Here is an 18,518-nt window from a genome sequence, read left to right on the forward strand (position 1 = left end):
CTAAATTAGTACCTGATATTATAACTTAATCCTAGAAATACCAAGGAAAATGTTTCAAAAATGTAATGAGTACAGATATCAAGGGCACAGGCACCAGACCCACTCCCCTCACCTTAACAGACCATATAGGAGAGGCCCTGGACTGAAGAAGACAGGAACTTCTGAAGAGAAATACCAGGCCCATCTGCCTTAGTAGCAGCAGGCCCACATTCTATTGCTGTCTGGGGAGGGTCTCCGGAGCAAAGGAGCTAGTAACTTCCAGGCACTGATATGATTCCTGCCCTATTAAGCAGCAATCCCACTCCTCACCACCTTCTGCAGAAGGGTCCTGGAGTGAAGAATCCAGAGACTTAGCAGGCAGAGTAGAGATACCAGGCCAACCCTGCATTAGTCTTTTTAATTTATGGGCCTCAGAGCAGGAAGGAGGAGGACTGAATCAAAACAGGAATAGGAAGGGATAGACTCAAAATATGGAGGTAGGAAAGGGGGAATAAGAAAGATTCAAAATAAGGGTAATAGGATAGAGTTAAATAAAAAAGGAAAATGGCAAAATGCTAAAAGAAAACCACCACAAACAGGAAAACAGGCAAAGGTTAAAATACAAGTTATACACACATAAAGGAAACCAGGAAATGATTAAAACAAAGCCACATGGTGCATCCCTTATCCAGTGGCTCAGAATGCAAATTATGTAATTAGACTTTAATCTATTTCAGGTCTGGACCCCATATGTGGAAAGCACCTTGCACACCTATGGCACTATATCAACAATAAAACACTGTAAAAGTAAGACATGGCTGACCCCAAATACCCAATATGAACACCCTCAAACTTTGGAGAAGTTTGGATGTGAATTTTAGTGGCTTTGGCCTTTCTCTAGTAATGATTTGGTGTTAACTTACAACGTTTATGGCTAGATATTTTACATGGTAAACTCTATTTGGACTATCCACCTCTCAGTGCAGGAGAGACTGAGTTATTTATCCATAATTCCTTGTACAGCAAAACAAGAACAGTTCATAACTTTCTGTAATAAAGGTTAGATCACTGGCTACTAGCTTCAGTGTGGGACAAATTTATTTGTAAAGCAAAATCACGAACATTCTGTGCTGCAGTAAACTTGTGCAACTACTTTGACTTCAGTGGAGCTATGCCAATTTACGTGAGCTAGAATCTGGCCCCATATATTTAGACCAATGACAGATCAAAATTAAGTTAAAAGAAAATATTTCCCAACACAAAGGAATTTGGGGGTAATCTAGGTATTTTAAGACTTTCAGAGGTGTATTCTCCTCTTTCTATTATGCCATTAACACTAATGTTTATGGGAGCTGTGTATTCATTTCAAAAGGAGAACCATCTTCTATGAAAGACGTATATGTTGTTTGGAAATGTGCAATGAAACTTCTAAAAAATAAAAACAAGTACTGTACCATGGGCAGCCAGTATAGCATTGGTCCTATTGCATAGATCACCACAAGTATCAAAATACAAGATATAAGGCAAGCCACCTAAAAACAAACAAACACAGGGAAAGCACAATAATGTTATTCAATATTTATAGCCAATTGAAAGTCAGTTGAATATGCTGGGTTTGTCAGAAATGGTCAGAATAACAGAACATTATAAACACAAAAGATAAAGGAGACAGGCTAGAGATTTTGGCTATCAAATCTGTGGATTGGAACCATGTGTGGATAATTTAAATTTTCACCTCTGGTGGATTTCCTCTAGCCACTAAACGCACAAATATCTGGATCAGATATCAACAATGGGCTTGGTCTTGATGTCAGATACATAGGCACAAACCACTACATGACCTGTAAAATCAGCTACTGAAATGGTGCATGTGTGTGCAGTAATTTCACAAGATCTGCAGTAATGTATGCCCATTCTGTACTTGTATTTATGGTAACATGCCCTTCATATTGTGTCGTTTCACAAAAGTTTATTCCTACATTGAACAATGCAACAGTGATATTTGAAGAACTCTAGATCTGTTAGTTGTTTTTTGAATAGGAGGAGCTCTTTTCTTCTTTTATTAGGAGAAAACATTTCCCTTGTACGATCAGGTATCAACAAAGATTCCTGTATTATCACTGAAGTATTTTACCTTTGGTTGATGCATCAGTAAATCATAATCCCAATATCAGAAAGTTAATGGTTTATGCAGGAAACATGAATCTAGATAAATGCATGTATTATCACATAGTGTTAATCTGGTGGAAAATTACAAAACAAAATAATCTTGTTTTAACAGTAGGAATATTTTAACAGTAGGAATAAAACCTCAAAATGTACTCTAGTTCTCAATCAAATCCTCTCCAGGTTTTGGTGATAAATATATGCCTGCTTGCTTTATTATGATACTAATAGTGTGTGTTTTTATTAGAGTTATCAGAGTACAATTTAAGAGAAAATTTCACCAAAAATAAAATGTCAGGGAAAAGAGAGGTAAAAGACAGATGCCAGTATCACTTGAGGGAATATTTATGAAGCCTGGGATCCAGGTCTCACTTCCTGCAGTTGCTAGATTAAGGTATCATGAAGAGGAAAATGCTCAGGATCCTACTAAGTCCAAGTAGAGGTTCTTGGAAAACATGAAGTCCACTATAGATTCAAATAGGGCTGGTACTAGTCCTTGTGGGGCTCCTTATATCTCTCTCATGACATACGAACAAGTCCACTGACTTCTATGCATTCAGAACACCCCCTGTCTCTGCTCTGCTTGTTGTCATCAACAGTTGTTTGTGACAAGCCTGTGCTTGCCACTCCACCTATATGGACCAAGAAAAAAAAACAGTTACTCACTTTCTTGTAGCTGTTGTTCTTTGAGATGTGTTGTTCATGGCCATTCTAAGCAGGTGTGTGTGCGCTGCGTGCACGCCAGCCGGAAGATTTTCCCCCTAGCAGTGTCCGTAGGGTCGGCCTGGGCGCCCCCTGGAGTGGCGCCTTCAGGGCACCCAATGTCGGGCCCCGCCGACCCCTCTACCCCCTCAGTTCCTTCTTGCTGACTATTCCGACAGAGGGGTAGGAGGGTGGGTATTGGAATGGAATGAACATCTCGAAGAACAACTGTTACGAGAAAGTGAGTAACCGTCTTTTCTTCTTCTAGTGATTGTTCATGTCTATTCCAAGCAGGTGATTCACAAACTAGAGCTCAGGAGGTGGGGTCGGAGTTATCCACAGAAAAGAGCACGGCTTGCCCAAAAGCCGCATCGTCCCTGGACTGTTGTGTAATTGCATAGTGCAATTGTGTAAATGTATGTATTGAGGACCACGTGGCTGCCCTGCAAATTTCTTGAATAGGGACTTGTGCCAGGAATGCTGCAGAGGAGGCCTGGGCCCTGGCAGAGTGAGCGGTTATCTGCGGAGCGGGCTCCTTTGCCAGGGTATAGCACTCCCTAATGCAGGACGTTATCCATGACAATATGCATTGAGAGGATACCGGAAGGCCCTTCATTCTGTCCGCGACTTAGTTCTCTCTATGTAGAAGGCTAAGGCCCTACGCACGTCCAGTGAGTGCAGCCTGCACTCCCTATCGGAGGAGTGTGGCTTGGAATAAAACACTGGGCGGAAGATGTCCTGGGTCATGTGAAAATGGGAGACGACCTTTAGGAGAAAAGCCGGATGAGGCCTGAGCTGGACCTTATCCTTATGAAAACTGTGTAAGGGGGCTCAGACATGAGGGCCCTGAGCGCCGAAACCCGTCAACCCGAGGTAATTGCCACAAGGAATGCGACCTTGAATGAGAGATATAACAGGGAGCAGGTGGCCAGAGGTTCAAATGGCAGGCCTGTAAGCCTGGAGAGGACTAAATTGAGGTCCCAGGCAGGGACAGGCTGACTCGTGTGTGGGAAGAGCCTGTCCAAACCCTTGAGAAAACAACTGGCCATAGGGTTTGCAAAGACCAAGAGACCATCTGAGCCCGGATGGAAGGCAGAGATAGCGACCAAGTGGACCCTTATTGATGACCAGGATAAGTCTTGATGCTTTAGGTGAAGGACATAGTCCAGTATGAACGGTATGGAGGTGAGGAGTGGCGACTGACTACGCTGCTCCGCCCAGATGGAAAACCTTTTTCACTTGGCCAGATAAGTAGCCCTGGTGGAGGGCTTTCTACTACCCAGGAGGACTTGTCTGACCTGGTCCGAACAAGACAGCTCTGTGGCACTTAGCCATGGAGCATCCAGGCCGTAAGGTGGAGCGACTCCGGATTCGGGTGCCGGAGTCAGCCCTGGTCCTGTGTGATCAGGTCGGTGACCAGCAGTAAGGTGAGTTGGGCCACTATAGACATTTCCAGGAGCAAGGTGAACCAGTGCTGATGCAGCCATGCCGGCGCTATTAGTATGACTTGGGCCCGGTCCCTGCGGATCTTGAGGAGCACCCTGTGGACTAGGGGGATGGGTGGGAAAGCATATAGCAGGCAGCCCTCCCATGAGAGAAGGAAGGTGTCCCTGATGGACCCCGAGGCGTGGCTCCCAAGGGAACAAAATGTCTGACATTTCCTGTTGCCCGGAGTGGCGAACAGGTCTACCTGGGGATAGCCCCAGAACCAGAAGATTGAGCTCACTGCGTCTGGCCGAAGGGACCACTCATGGCTATTGATGGTCCGGCTGAGGCTGTCCACCAGCGTGTTTCGCACCCCTGGGAGGTATGAAGCCTGCAGGTGGATCGAGTGCTCTATGCAGAAGTCCCAAAGCGCAAGGGCTTCTCGGCACAGAGGAGAGGAGCGTGCACCCCCCTGTTTGTTGATATAAAACATTGCCGAGGTGTTGTCCATGAGGATTGAAACACATCTGCCCATTATGTGCATTTTGAAAGTGTAGCATGCCAGACACACTGCCCTAGCTCTTTGACATTGATGTGAAGAGCGAGGTCCACTGGAGACCAGAGGCCTTGGGTCTTGAGGTCCCCTAGGTGAGCCCCCCAACCCAGATCTGAGGCATCTGACACCAAGGTGAGTGAGGGCTGGCAAAAGGCACCCCTGCGCAAACCATTTGAGGGTCTAGCCACCATAGGAGGGAATCCAGTACCAGGCGGGACAGGGTTACGTTCCTGTCCAATGCATCTCTGACTGGTTGGTACACCGATGCCAGTCAAGACTGGAGTGGGCGCAGCCTGAGCCTGGCATGCTGCACCATGTATGTGCAGGAGGCCATGTGTCCCAGCAGCTTTAGACAGTTTCTTATTGACATCGTGGGGAACCATCTGAGGCTCTGTATGATGTCCTGAAGTGAGTGAAACCTGGCCTTTGGGAGGTACACCCTGGCTTGGGTAGAGTCCAGGACCGCGCCTATGAACCCTGTCCTCTGCACTAGGGACAGAGTAGATTTCTCCTCATTCAAGAGAAGACCTAAGTCGAGGAAGATCCTCCTTATAAACTCGACCTGAGCCTCCACCTGGGCTCTCGAGCGACCTTTGATCAGCCAGTCATCGAGGTATGGTAAGACCTGTATCTGGCGCTTGCGCAGGAACGCCGCAACGACTGCCATGCATTTTCTGAATACTCGGGGGGCAGTCGACAGTCCGAATGGGAGGACGGCAAACTGGTAGTGGCCTCTGTTCACCACGAACCTAAGGTAGCATCTGTGATGTGGGACTATTGCGATATGAAAATACGCATCCTTCAAGTCGAGGGTGGCATACCAGTCTCCTGGATCCAGTGAGGGGATAATGGAGGTTAGTGAGACCATGCGAAACTTGAGTTTCTTTATGTATTTGTTGAGGTGTCGCAGGTCCAGTATGGGTCTGAGGCCCCCTTTGGCCTTCAGTATGAGGAAATACCAGGAGTAGAAACCCTTGCCCCTTAGCTCCTGAGGAACCTCCTCCACTGCCCCTACCGAGAGGAGGAACTGCACCTCTTGAATTAGAAGTTGCTCATGAGAGGGATCCTGAAGAGGGATGGGGAAGGGGATTGTGGGGGGTGGGAGGGTACAGAATTGGATGGAATATCCCCTCCCTACCGTGCAGAGCACCCATCAGTCTGAAGTAATTCGAGATCAGGCACGGTAGAAAGGGGATAGACAGGATGAGAAAGTAAGATGGGAAGGATCCAAAGGTCGTACTGGCAAGCTGTCCTCGACTGTACCCTCAAAAGGGTGGTCTAGAGCCTGGTGGGGCCCTGGGCTGGCCCGAGCTTTGTCCAGAGGGAGGGCGTTGCCTCCTCCGAGTGCTCCTGTTCTGCCTACACAGTCGTCCTGGCAGTTTTGGGGTTGGTAAGGACGAGGGGCAGGTTGAGGCCTAAAATATCTGCGCTGGGTAGCAGGAGTGTGAAGCCCCAGCGAAAGAAGGGTAGCCCTCGAGTCCTTCAAGCTGTGAAGTCTCTTATCCATCTTCTTGGAGAAGAGAGCTACACCCTCGAAGGGAAGGTCTTGAATGGTCTGCTGGACCTTGTGGAGAAGACCAGAGACCTGTAGCCAGGAGCCTCTCCCCATAACTACCCCTGTGGCCAAAGTGTGGGAGGCCGCATCCACTGCATCCAAGGCCGCTTGCAAAGACGCTTGGGAGACCAGTTTCCCCTCCTCCATGAGCGCAGAGAACTCCCCCCGAGCTTCTTCGGGCAGCAGTTCTGTAAACTTAGCCATAGATGAGCAGGTGTTATGCCCATAGCAGCTTACTATGGCCTGCTGGTTGGCTATACGAAGTTTCAGGCCTCCTGTTGAATAGACCTTCCGGACTCAACTGGACCCCGGCCGGGGCAGGAGTCAACAAAACCCTGGGCAGAAGCGAGGCGGAGGTGGTCTGTCCCAAGCCACTCGCGGACAGCGCTGGCCCCTTAGGTTTCAAGGGCGGTGATCGGTCCCTCACCGGCCTCTTCTTCTTTACCGGCACTGGAGATGGAGAATGGTGCCAAACTGAGGCCGACGCCCTATGGCCCGAGTAGTGGCGATGCCGGTGGGCTTTAGAGTCCTTATCCGGGCCCATTTCGCACGCCATTGGCGCCGGAGCGCTGCACACCGAAGAGGACGTGCTCGGTGCTGGGTCCTTGGGTCCCAAGTCGGATTGCAGTCTCAGAGCCACCTCCATGAGCAGGAGTTTTAGTCTCTGCTCTCTGTCCTTATGGGTTCTTGTGCGGAAACCCTTGCAAATGCGGCACTTGTCCTTTTGATGAGTCTCACCAAGGCACCCCCAGAAAGACGAGTGAGGATCACTCTTGGGCATAAACTTTCCACAGGACTCACAGAGTTTAAATCCCAGAGACCCGGGCATACCACTGAAGGAGAAACGAACTATCTAACAAATCACTACTAACTATATGAAAAAGTATAACTCTAGAGAACAACTATTGAACTATGTACAGTAAGAAGAAAGACACTACTAAGGCGCTTGCTCTAAGAGTGAGCAAAGTTCCAGCTAGCCACCACAGGCGGTAAGAAGGAACTGAGGAGGTGCGGGGTCAGCGGGGCCTGATATTGGGTGCCAAGAAGGCACCACCCCAGGCTGACCCTAAGGACGCTGCTAGGGGAAAAATCTTCCAGCTGACGTGCACGCGGCACACACACATCTGCTTGGAATGGAGCACCTATGGGGAAAAAATGGTGGGTGTGGACCACCCACCTGCAGCCTCCCTATTAGCTCACGGACCACCCACCCCCAGCGCCTCCCACCTGCTGGCGGGCCTCATGGATCAGCGTCTCTGCCTTTCTGCTCATGCCTCCCGCCCACCGTGAACAGGTGTTTTGTGACGTGCAGGAGGCTGGGAGAGAAGTAGGAGGAATGAGGACACGGCATGCTCAGGGGAGGGAGCAGAACTGGGTGGGACGAGGCAAAGAGGGGGCGGAGCCTGGGAGAAGGGGTGGAGTGGGGGCAGGGCCTGGGTCAGAGCCAGGGGTCGAGCACTCCAGCACTTTGAAAAGTCGGCGCCTCTGGCTCCTTGGTACTTTTAAGTTACGCCACTGACAGAGCGAAGCAAAGCTCCAGTTCGCTGTTCCTACCCTGTGCGGAAGGAGTAGGGCTTGCCAGGGCAGAGGTGTGCCAGCAGGTAGTTCCCCTATGCCAGGGAACTCTCTGCAGGTGACTTACAGATGCATTTTGGCATCGTTATGCCACCAGACAAACCCAAAGGAGTCATAACCAATCAAGTCCATGGGAAACATCATGATTTCATTCTCTTTATACTTCCCTTCAACCATACAGGCCTCTACAACTTCCTAGAAGATGGCTGGATAAGAGGGAAGGTCCTCACATGTATCAGTAACTGATTAAAGAACAGGAAACAGAGGATTGAAATAAATGGTCAGTTTTCAGAATGGAGAGAGGTAAATAGTGGGGTCCCCTAAGGGCTGTACTGGGACCAGTACTAGTCAACATTCATAAATGATCTGTGAAAAGGGGTAAACAATGAAGTGGCAAAATTTGCAGATGATACAAAACTATGCAAGATAGTGTAGCAGACTGCAAAGAGTTACAAAGGGATCTCACAAAACTGGGTGACTGGGCAACAAAATGGCAGATGAAATTCAATGCTGATAAATGCACATTGGAAAACGTAATCCCAACTATACATATAAAATGATGGGGTCTAAATCAGCTGTTACCACTCAAGAAAGAGATCTTGGAGTCATTGTGGAGAGTTCTCTGAAAACATCCACTCAATGTGCAGTGGCAGTCAAAAAAGCAAACAGAATGTTGGGAATCATTAAGAAAGGGATCGATAATAGGACAGAAAATATCATATTGACTTCTATATAAATCCATGGTACACCCACATCTTGAATACTGTGTGCAGATGTGGTCGCCCCATCCCAAAAAAGATATATTGTAATTGGAAAAGGTTCAGAAAAGGGCAACAAAAAGGATTAGTGGTATGGAACGGCTTCTGTATGTGGAGAGATTAATAAGACTGGGACTTTTCAGCTTGGAAAAGAGACAACTAAGGGAGGATATGATCGAGGTCTATAAAATCATAACTCCTTCTCATAACACAAAAACTAGGGGTCACCAAATGAAATTAATAGGTAGCAGGTTTAAAACACACAAAGGAAGCATTTTTTTCACACAACACACAGTCAGTCTGTGGAACTCCTTGCCAGAGGATGTTGTGAAGGTCAAGACTATAACAAGGTTAAAAAAAACTAGATACATTCATGGAGGATAGGTCCATCAATGACTATTAGCCAGGATGGGCAGGGATGGTGACCAGAAGCTAGGAATGGGCGACAGAGGATGGATCACTTGATGATTACCTGTTCTGTTCATTCCCTCTGAAGCACATGGCATTGGCCAATGTGGGAAGACAAGATACTGGGCTAGATGCACCATTGGTCTGACCCAGAATGGCCGTTCTTAAGTTCTTATATGCAGGAACTAAAATGAATTCTACAGTGAACTGTGGGTCTGAAGCATGGATACAATGGATCTGGGTGGATAATGGAAAATGATGCTGCACAAGGATGGTGAAGCACTATATGTTGTCAGACTCCATTACTTGAAACATTCAATAAACAGTGTTAGAACTTTCTTTGAATATTAATGCTTTTTAAAGATGTTTATTGTTTAAATTATTCAGTATAATTTACCTAGCTCACAGGGTACTGTATGGGTTATCAATAAATACCTGAACAGTGTTTTGGAAATATAAAGACCTAAATAACTTCTAGGTATTATGACAACTTGTACAAAACAAACATGATATGATAAGGGTTCTGCATAATCTACAAGTGTACACCATGGGTAATAATCTACCCTCATTTAGGTCATGAACTGCCATTAGGGACAAGCATAGCTTTGCCCCAAATGGTGTTCATATGGTTGAGTTAACATGATGAGCACAATTAGAAAAGTTATACTTTTAGAACTGTAGTTCTGATCAATCTCAGGTTTAGTTCCTGTTATCTGAATTGCTTTATGAAAAACTGAAACAGCTAATATCTGCCCTGGAAAAGCTGAACATGTCATCTCCACAGGCTTGATATGTACAGGACAATATAAGCACATTGTGACACAATACAAGCACACAGCAACACAAACCTTCAGTGGGCAGATTACGACTTTTTAGGAGTGGCTTTCAAGGTTGATTTTCAAAATAAAGAGAAAATAAAACAACTGGAAAAGTTGGATTTAATTAATTTTAGTCACAATCTGATTTATTTATTTAAATCCAATAAAACTAAAACTAAAAACCAGCTCAACATATAAAGTGAAATCCCTCACACACCACTACAGGGCCCTTTAGTCATGATGGTGAAAAATGCAAATAAAAATGCAAGAGCGTAAGTGTAGTTTCTTCAGTGTATCCAAGCAGGGGAGAAATACAAGGTCTGGAGTTCTGTTTACCAGACTTGAAAGCTCATAATGAATTAAAATCTAAGTAGATTAATTAATAAATCAACCCATTTGCTTTTTTAGCATGGCTGTAGCACAATAACTGTGATGCCATACAGATTATTAAAGCTAAAGAGCAGATTCATGCCTCTCCCCACCTGAGTTATTAAACTGAAATTGTGTATTGGTGAGACATGCTTGGTTGCTGGGAGGAATGAGGGGCATCCTCCTGTCACCAACTGATTTAATCTGGAGTTTGAAGGATGGTATTGATAATGGCTTCAGAAGTTGGTTCCTGAGACCTCCACATTACAGGTAAATGGAGAACAACAAAATATAGTGGATACAATCAGTATAGTGCATGATAAGCAGCACAATAATCTCAGCTTTCTTACCAATTTAAATCAAATGAGTTACCTGTGTTTTTGCTCCGGTGCTATATAAAAGTGCAGTACGTCCCATCGCTGCAGCGCTTGGTATGCAAAAGAAAAATGAAGGAATCACATTGCTGAGGCCATGAGCCAAAAGCTCCTGCAAAGTTTTTAAAAAGAATATATTATTTTATTCTATTGTTCTGTCATTTCAACATTTCTTGCCAACACAGGAATTCTCTATGTAAATATTAGCAATTATAAAGAACAAACTTTTAGGGAAAAACTGTAACATACAGTGTAATAGATCTTCCAGCACTGTATGCTTTCTCATGACTCTGTTATAACCTGAATGATCCAAATGCTTAGCTAGATTCGAAGGTAAATCAGGGAGTTATATTGTGTTTGGAGAATAAATGGCATTCCTAGTTGTTAGAGATTGGCTCCAACCACAACATTTACATCCAGATCCATTTTGAACAGCCCAAAGTTTGGGGGTGTTTAGCTCTGAAGTATGCTCAGGCCAATCTCCACTTTCAATAAGAAATATTGAAGAAGAATGGTTAATTACCTTCTTTGAGAGCAAGTTTTAATGGAGTAGTAGAAATGGTAACTTGCATTTATATGGTATCTTTCATGACTAATGTGCTTTATACCTCACCCAGGACTGAAATGCAGCTACCTCTGAGCAAAGACTTAGACATGAAAAGCCTAGTTGGGGCGAGGAAGCCATCCAAGATCTTGCAAGCTGCATACTGAGGTGAACATTGTGTTCTAATACAGTGTCTGATTATGGTTCTTCAGCATCAGTGCACTGAGTCAGGGAGAGAGCCCAGGGAGACCTTTTTCCTCTTCCACAAACACTGAGACCACTAATGGCGCTGGCAGTACTTACTGCCCCATAGGTGGCATATCCAGCCACCTGCATGACCACGTGTCCTCCCACCTGCAGACCAGCAAGCTGCTGGAGGGCTCAGCTGTGCATGTGTATGCTACACATTTACTAAAGACACAGCAAGGGCTGCAGACTAAGTCCCCCTGGAGGCATTATCTTATTCCTGCCATTTGCAGCTATAATGCCTGCCATCACTCAGGCCATCCATCTTCTCTCTCCCTTCCCCACAAAACATGGCTTTGTGACATAAATCAGAACTAATGGAAGATTGCGCACAGAAATATTTTTTAAAACATGAGCAAAGAAGACATTCACACATCCATGTCTCAATGATGTACTGATGTCAGAGTTTGCAAAAGACATGGGCTGGTTCAAGCAAAACTGGGGTGTCTGCAAAGACATTCAAATAAGTCTCCATCTACAAGGCCAATCATTCACTGTTCAGCCATGGCTCATCCACCTCAAACTGCTCCACAATGGGGCAGGAAGGCAGGGGTGGCATTTCAGTCCCACAGGCAGACAGAACTGGGAAGGGAACAGTTTTCCCATCCTGTTAGTATTTTAGAGAGTTCAAACATTTTTACAGTCTTGACTCATGATGAAAAGCCAAAATCTCAAAATAGTTAGCAAGCTGAACATTTTTTCCCCACTTTGGGTCAATCAAAACATTTTCTTTTGATAAGTTCAAAATGTTTTGTTTTGATTCTGACCTTTTTTCTTTTGTTTAACCTTTTTTCAGTCTATTTAGCTTACATTTCAAAACAAAAAGTCAGTCTGAACTGGAAAACTGAACGTTTTTGTTTTGAAAAGGTCAAAATGGAATATTTAGACAATTTTAAAATGTTTTTTCAACATTTTTTGGAGTTGGGAGATTCAGCTAAACTGATTTTGTGTTTCATGAACAATTTTGGTTTTGAGTAATGGACTTTTTTGACGAAAAAGGATTAGCTGAAAAATTCCCCATCAGCTCTACCTATGGGACCATATCCAACAGAGAACTTGTCCCTGAGTACATGTATTTCCCACCAACTGCTTAAGTTATTATCTTCCCAGAGCACTCAGCCAACCTGACGTAGCTCCTACGCCACATCCAGCAGCAGAGTGGCATAAGCAGTAAACAGTCCACTGACACTTCAGCCTGTCCCTTGAGGATTGGAACCCTTAGGACTGGCAGCCTCTGCAGCTGAGGGTTTGGCAGCGTTGTCTTCTACTTCTTATGAAGAACAGCCTTTATAGTGTCTTCAGCACTGCTTCTACTTCTTATAAAGAATCATCCTTTACTTGAAATGGAACTCATACTTTGCACAAGCCCCATTTTGTAAGAAGATCAGGTGAGCATATGGGCCTGTAAGTTCCTGGCTCACTCCAGTTACTGCTCTGTTTCTTCAGTCTGTGGCCCATGTAAAATTCTTCTCTCACTGAGTTGCCTTGGAAGAAGCTGCCTCATGTTACGTCACTGAAGAACACACTGAAACCCAAGTTGACCACTGTTGGTGCCTAATGCAACATTCCATGGCTGCTACTGAGGCTTGTGTCCCCTTAGAATTAGTAGCATCCTTCACAGACTAGGAAGCTTTGCAGAGCTCATTTGGACTGCACTGGGTGTTTACTACTATCATCTAAAGTCCTCATGATAACATATGAAATGCCTCAGTCACCTGCTAAGCTCCTGACTACTGCGTGTTCCCAAAAATCACAGTCATTTTATGATCTGCTGGCACTGAAAAGAAAATGCTTTACCTGGTTATCATCCACAGAGTATTTGAACTGTTTAGCAGAGCCTTGAGCCAGGGCTAGTGATGCTACATAACCAACTAATGCTACTCCAAAAGCTTCAGTAACTACTTCAGAGAGGATGTTCATGGATGGGGCTTTCGGTGCTGGTATCCTGTAAAGGTAAATACAATCCTTTTTATTGGACTTGTGTGATATTGGACTTGTGTGATACATGTGTGATAAATCCTGAATCAAAGTTATATTTAACTGGAATGCAGACAAGCTCACAGAGACACAGGGCTTGTAGACACTGAGGCTTTTTGCCCTAAATGTCACATCATTGATACCACTTTTTCAGTTGCATCAAACAGTGGTAACAACAGCAGGAGCACTAGTGTAAAAAGGATGCTGGCAGGCACCAGCATTTTGAGAACCATGTTGGGTAGAACTCCTTTAAAGTACACAGTGCTTAAACTGCCAATGTAGCCTGTCACCTTGACAACATTAGTGCTCCTTCTGTTGACAGTGGGTGGTAGACACAGTGCCCCCTATCTGAAAGATATATCAGTGTTAAATAAGAAATTTATGCCCCAAAATATGTATTTTGCTGACTTAATATGTGGGAGATAGGAGAATGGGATGACTAATAATAATAATAATAATAAAGTAATACTTCACAACAATTTAGGAGAGGAAGAATACCATATCCATTTGAATCTGCAGCCTGAATGAAACTATCTCAAATGGAATCTGCCATATGTAAAACAATGAACTAGTGAACTGCTAATGGGTCCACATAAATCAGCTCAGCCCCTGAAATCTTGTTTCCTGATTTTGTAACATACAACAATTTAATTTAAGCCTCTCAAAGCATTTACTGTTTTTTGGAGGTTACAGGCTGCATTTGCATTCTTCAACACTTTCTGTAGCAATTCTTTATGTGTTATGTAGCACACAATAAGCTTCTTTTAATTAAAGCTGCACAAATAAATCGTAACTCTTCATGATACATATTAAAGAGATGCATTTAGCCTTATCCAAGCCCTGAGTTTAGATATGTGATGCCTAATTTGCCCCAAACAGCTCATATAATTGGCTCTCTCAACAGATCCCAGTATCTTCCTCCTATTGCTGCAAGTTCCCAATACACACATGGTCTCCTGCGCTTCCAAGAATGCACTGGGCCTATGTCACATGGGGAAACCCTAGAAGTGGTTGGAAAACTAACGGGTGAACTTGCTAAGCCCCATTTTTAAACCTTATCAACTGATAATGATCATGAGAATCAGGCGGTATTCTGGGATCATGGACCCCAATGAAGTAGGTTCTCTCTATCTATAATATGTTCATCACCATAGTAACTATGGTGCTTCTATATGTGTTAAAATACTATTCAAAAATACATCCTTTGGTAACATATTCCCGTAAAAAAAATTATTTCATAGGAAATGTCCTATTAGACACCAATAGATTACTTGGGAAAGTAGGGGGAGAATGGCTCAATATCCCAGTTTAGAAATAAAAAGAAAAAATAAATAAAGTGAAAAGGTGTAGAAACACTGCTGCAGAAGAAGGGTGCTAACTACCCACCCTCTGCCCATGGCAAGCTCCTCCATAACACCTGGTCTGTGGCAGCACAGAGAGAATTATTTTGGTAGGTGTACTGGCGAAGGAGGCCTGGCAGTTTGTGTTGTAGTAGGGGAGAGTGTTTTACCACCCAACCTTTCTTATATCCACTGGACATCTTAGGGCATCATTTGTCCTATAAAATAATGAAACAGTCCCCACAGGCACCTGAACTTCTGCATTGCTCAGGATGGTATCAACAAACTTCTCCAGTGAGGGGCTATATTTGAGGGCTGAAACTTGAGTATTTGAAGTATTGCAGTACTCTCCATTTTCATTTTATTTGATCTTTTCATGGACTGTTCTCTAAACATACATACATTTAAAAACCATAAGCAAATAAAGAACACATTACCCTTCTGGAATATGTCCCACAACTGCTAGGCCATAGGTGTACTCCATATCAGCACAGTAGCAGCCAATGGATGTAGCAATGATCTATTTAATTCAGTACAGAAATGCTGTTAATGTTCCATTTATTAGGTACCCAAATTGCTGCAATATCTGAGTGCTTCACAGTATTTAATGTATTTATCTTCACGATATCCATGTGGGGTAGGGACATGCTATTATCCTCATTGTACAGAAATAGAACCGAGACACAGAGCGGTCTAGTGACTTGCCCAAGATCACACAGGAAGTCTGTGGCAGAGCAGAGAATTGAAACCAGATCTCTGAAGTCCTAAGCTAACACCCAGCCATTGGACCATTCTTCCTTCCTAAAGTTGCCTACTAGAGTCCTGAAAGATACCTCTCTAAATATTCCTTCCTAAAGATGCCACTCTAATGTCTTGAAATTTGCATACTAGTTAATAAAAATACCTTTATTTAAGCTTTAAGTACAATATTCTGTTTAGAAAGGATGACAGCCATATTAGTGGAAAACTATGCCAAAAAATATATATCTTGTAAGTTTCACTACAAGATGCCATGGTATATAGAGCCAAAACATGTTGCTGCAACCCACTGAGGGCACAGCTAAGAAAATCAATGCATAGAACCAGAATCTGTAGGGATTATGTTGAGAAAATCTCATACTTCACTAAAATCCAACAAATATTAAAAAGTTTTGCAGAACTGGTCCAAAAGAGTACATCTGCAATGTGTTGAGCAATTACTGTAGAATATTACAGTATTTTTGTACGGGAACATGAACGTTTATGGTATTGGAGATTAAAGGAGATTGTGCTTATTTAAGTACACATCTGCCAAACATGAACTGCTGCCCCCACACCCACACCAGTTATAGATGTTCAATTTGTGTCCACCGACCCACTAACAAAATGCAGCACAAAACTGTATCCTTCCAAGTGCATGTTAATATGCAGCCTGTCAATGCCGAAGTCTTTTTTAACAAATTCTAGTGTTTTGAAGTAGCAACATGCTCATAGACTTTCAGGTCAGAAAGGACCATCATGATCATCTAGTTGACCTCCTGCACAGTGCTGTTTAGGTTGCTTTCCTCTGGGCTCCACCTCATGGTTTGTGTTTCAGAGAACTGAAAAACACATGTGCGAACTATTATTTGTACTAAGTATACGCTATTCTCTATAAGTTTTCTTATCCAAATGTGACTGTCCCCCTTCAAATCTGCACACCAAGGGGACAATCCATGCATGTGGCTACTAGTAGGGAAGCAGCACCATAATTCCCACCCTCTCAGGACCAGCACATGTTGTTCTTTGGGCATGGGATCTACACGATTTGGTGGGTCTCTGCACAGTGATGCTAGGAGAAACTCAGCAAGGGGATCTTCAGAGTTTTCACTCCCCCACATACATTTTTCTGTGGGTTTTTCAGGCCATTCATGTCCTTTTCAGTTTCTTTTTTTTAATCAGTTGCAAAGTGGCTGAAAAATTCCACTGTAACCTGACACGTTGCTGTGTATCTTACCTTGAACAATAGCATCTCCCTTAGGCTGCGGTGGTTTAGGTCTACTGGGTTTATTGCCTGTGCATTTCCACAACTTCCCCCTGACTTCCCCTCTGTCTGACTCCCTTCCTCACAGTATTTTCATAAGTATCTGACTAGGTCTCTCATGGTTCCTGGGACATGCTATACAAACACTTTTCTGACTGAATAATAACTCATCCTTTCTTGCTCAGACATGAAATTGCTTCTAGCTTAGACCTTGTCTATTGTGTACTTCCTGCCATTTTGGGGGCATGTGCCACAACATAGTCATCCCTCAACAAATAGTTAGGTCTTTCAGTGTACATGGGGCCAAACTATGTTGTAACAATATTTCTAAACCATGCTAGAGTCTCAGGTGTTCTAACACCAAAAGTCTCTGGTCTTACAAGCTGCTACGTTTCTAGATCAAACTTCTAAACTAAGTTTGCGCCTCTCAGAGGGTTTACATATGCGGCTAAGAGACAAAAATATTAAATTCTATTCAATCTGCATTCTTAAGCACACAGCTAAGAGATACAGTCATGGGCGGTCGGTATAATAAGCCAAGGAAAACTAAGCCTTCCCTGGTGCAGCCGCCGCTGACCCGCCGCCAGACACCTGGGCAGTGGTGGCCCCGCCTCTTTCCCTCCCTGCGCCCCTTCCCCAAGGACCCCACCAGCTGCCTGCCTGGTAAGTCTTCCTCCTATCCTCCACTCCACCCCCCTCTCTGGAGGTCCCAGCCGTTCGCAGCATCCCTCCTCACTTTCCTTCCCTGCGGGAGTAAGGGAGTGAGGAAGGATGTGGCAAGCCAGCGGCAGGCAGGGGAGTGAGGAGGCCAGCAGCGGGTGGATGGGCAGGGGAGTGAGGAGGCCAGCAGTGGGGGGTCTCACAGCAGACAGGGGAGGACTGGCAGGGGGTGAGGAGATGAGTGGCAGGCAGGTGCAGGGGTGAAGAGGCAAGCAGAAGGCGTGCGGCGGTCTTATGGCGGGCGGGGAGGTTCTGGTGGGGGAGTGAGGAGGCGACCAGCAGACGGGGCAGTGAGGACAGCAGCAGGCAAGGGGTTCTTGCGGCACCGGAGTGATGAGGAAGGATGCAGCGGGCAGGGACAGGGTAAGGAGGATCTTGGCATTGGGGGGCTGAGTGGGGAGGGAGCCAAGTAGAGGCAAGGTGGGGGTGGAGTCTGGTCAGAGCCAAGGACGGAAGAGGCGGGACAGGGAGCTAGCCTCCCCTAGGGAAACCCTGGATACAGTATTCTAATTATCTCTCCAGTCAACTATAGCAGAAAATTCAAAGGGACAGAGTCCATTTTCATATTAATTTTGAAAAGCACTTCCAAACTTCAATAGGATCTTACAAGAAGCCACTTATCTATATGGAGAAAAAAAGTGTCACTTCTTTCTAGAAACAATATTTTAAAATTATGAAAGCAAAGTGAACGTACAGTCTACATTTATCTCAAGGACTGTGGCTTAAATAGTTACTCTACACAAAAGGATATCTGGGCACAGCTGTGAGAATAACTGGCTTTTCTGTCCGCTGGCCTTTCTGAAAAATCAAAACAAATATTCATTTCAGATCAACCCAAAATGAAAATGTTTCAAATATTTTGGCAAACCAAAGAGTCAGAAAAAAATCGTTTGGGCCTGAACAGAAATTTTATTTCAGATTGAATGAAACAGTTTTGTTTTCAAACTTTTTAAAAACATTTTTAATTTTGTTAATAAATAATACATTTCAAAATGAAAAATCAT

At 44.4% G+C, this 18,518-nt stretch overlaps 1 protein-coding gene across 1 annotated transcript in view; it reads right to left on the bottom strand.

The window, feature by feature from the left end:
• Positions 1-18,518, bottom strand: part of SLC26A7 (solute carrier family 26 member 7) — a 120,701-nt gene that overhangs the window by 47,517 nt on the left and 54,666 nt on the right. Inside the window, exons 6-9 of the mRNA XM_077808929.1 lie at positions 15,230-15,312; positions 13,273-13,420; positions 10,684-10,797; positions 1,434-1,511 (exon numbers count right to left, since the gene is read on the bottom strand). Of these exons, the coding sequence (XP_077665055.1) occupies positions 1,434-1,511; positions 10,684-10,797; positions 13,273-13,420; positions 15,230-15,312 (423 nt within the window). The remainder of the gene's footprint in view (positions 1-1,433; positions 1,512-10,683; positions 10,798-13,272; positions 13,421-15,229; positions 15,313-18,518) is intronic.

The sequence above is a fragment of the Eretmochelys imbricata genome, chromosome 2 (genome assembly GCF_965152235.1).
Source record: "Eretmochelys imbricata isolate rEreImb1 chromosome 2, rEreImb1.hap1, whole genome shotgun sequence".
NCBI lineage: Eukaryota > Metazoa > Chordata > Testudines > Cheloniidae > Eretmochelys > Eretmochelys imbricata.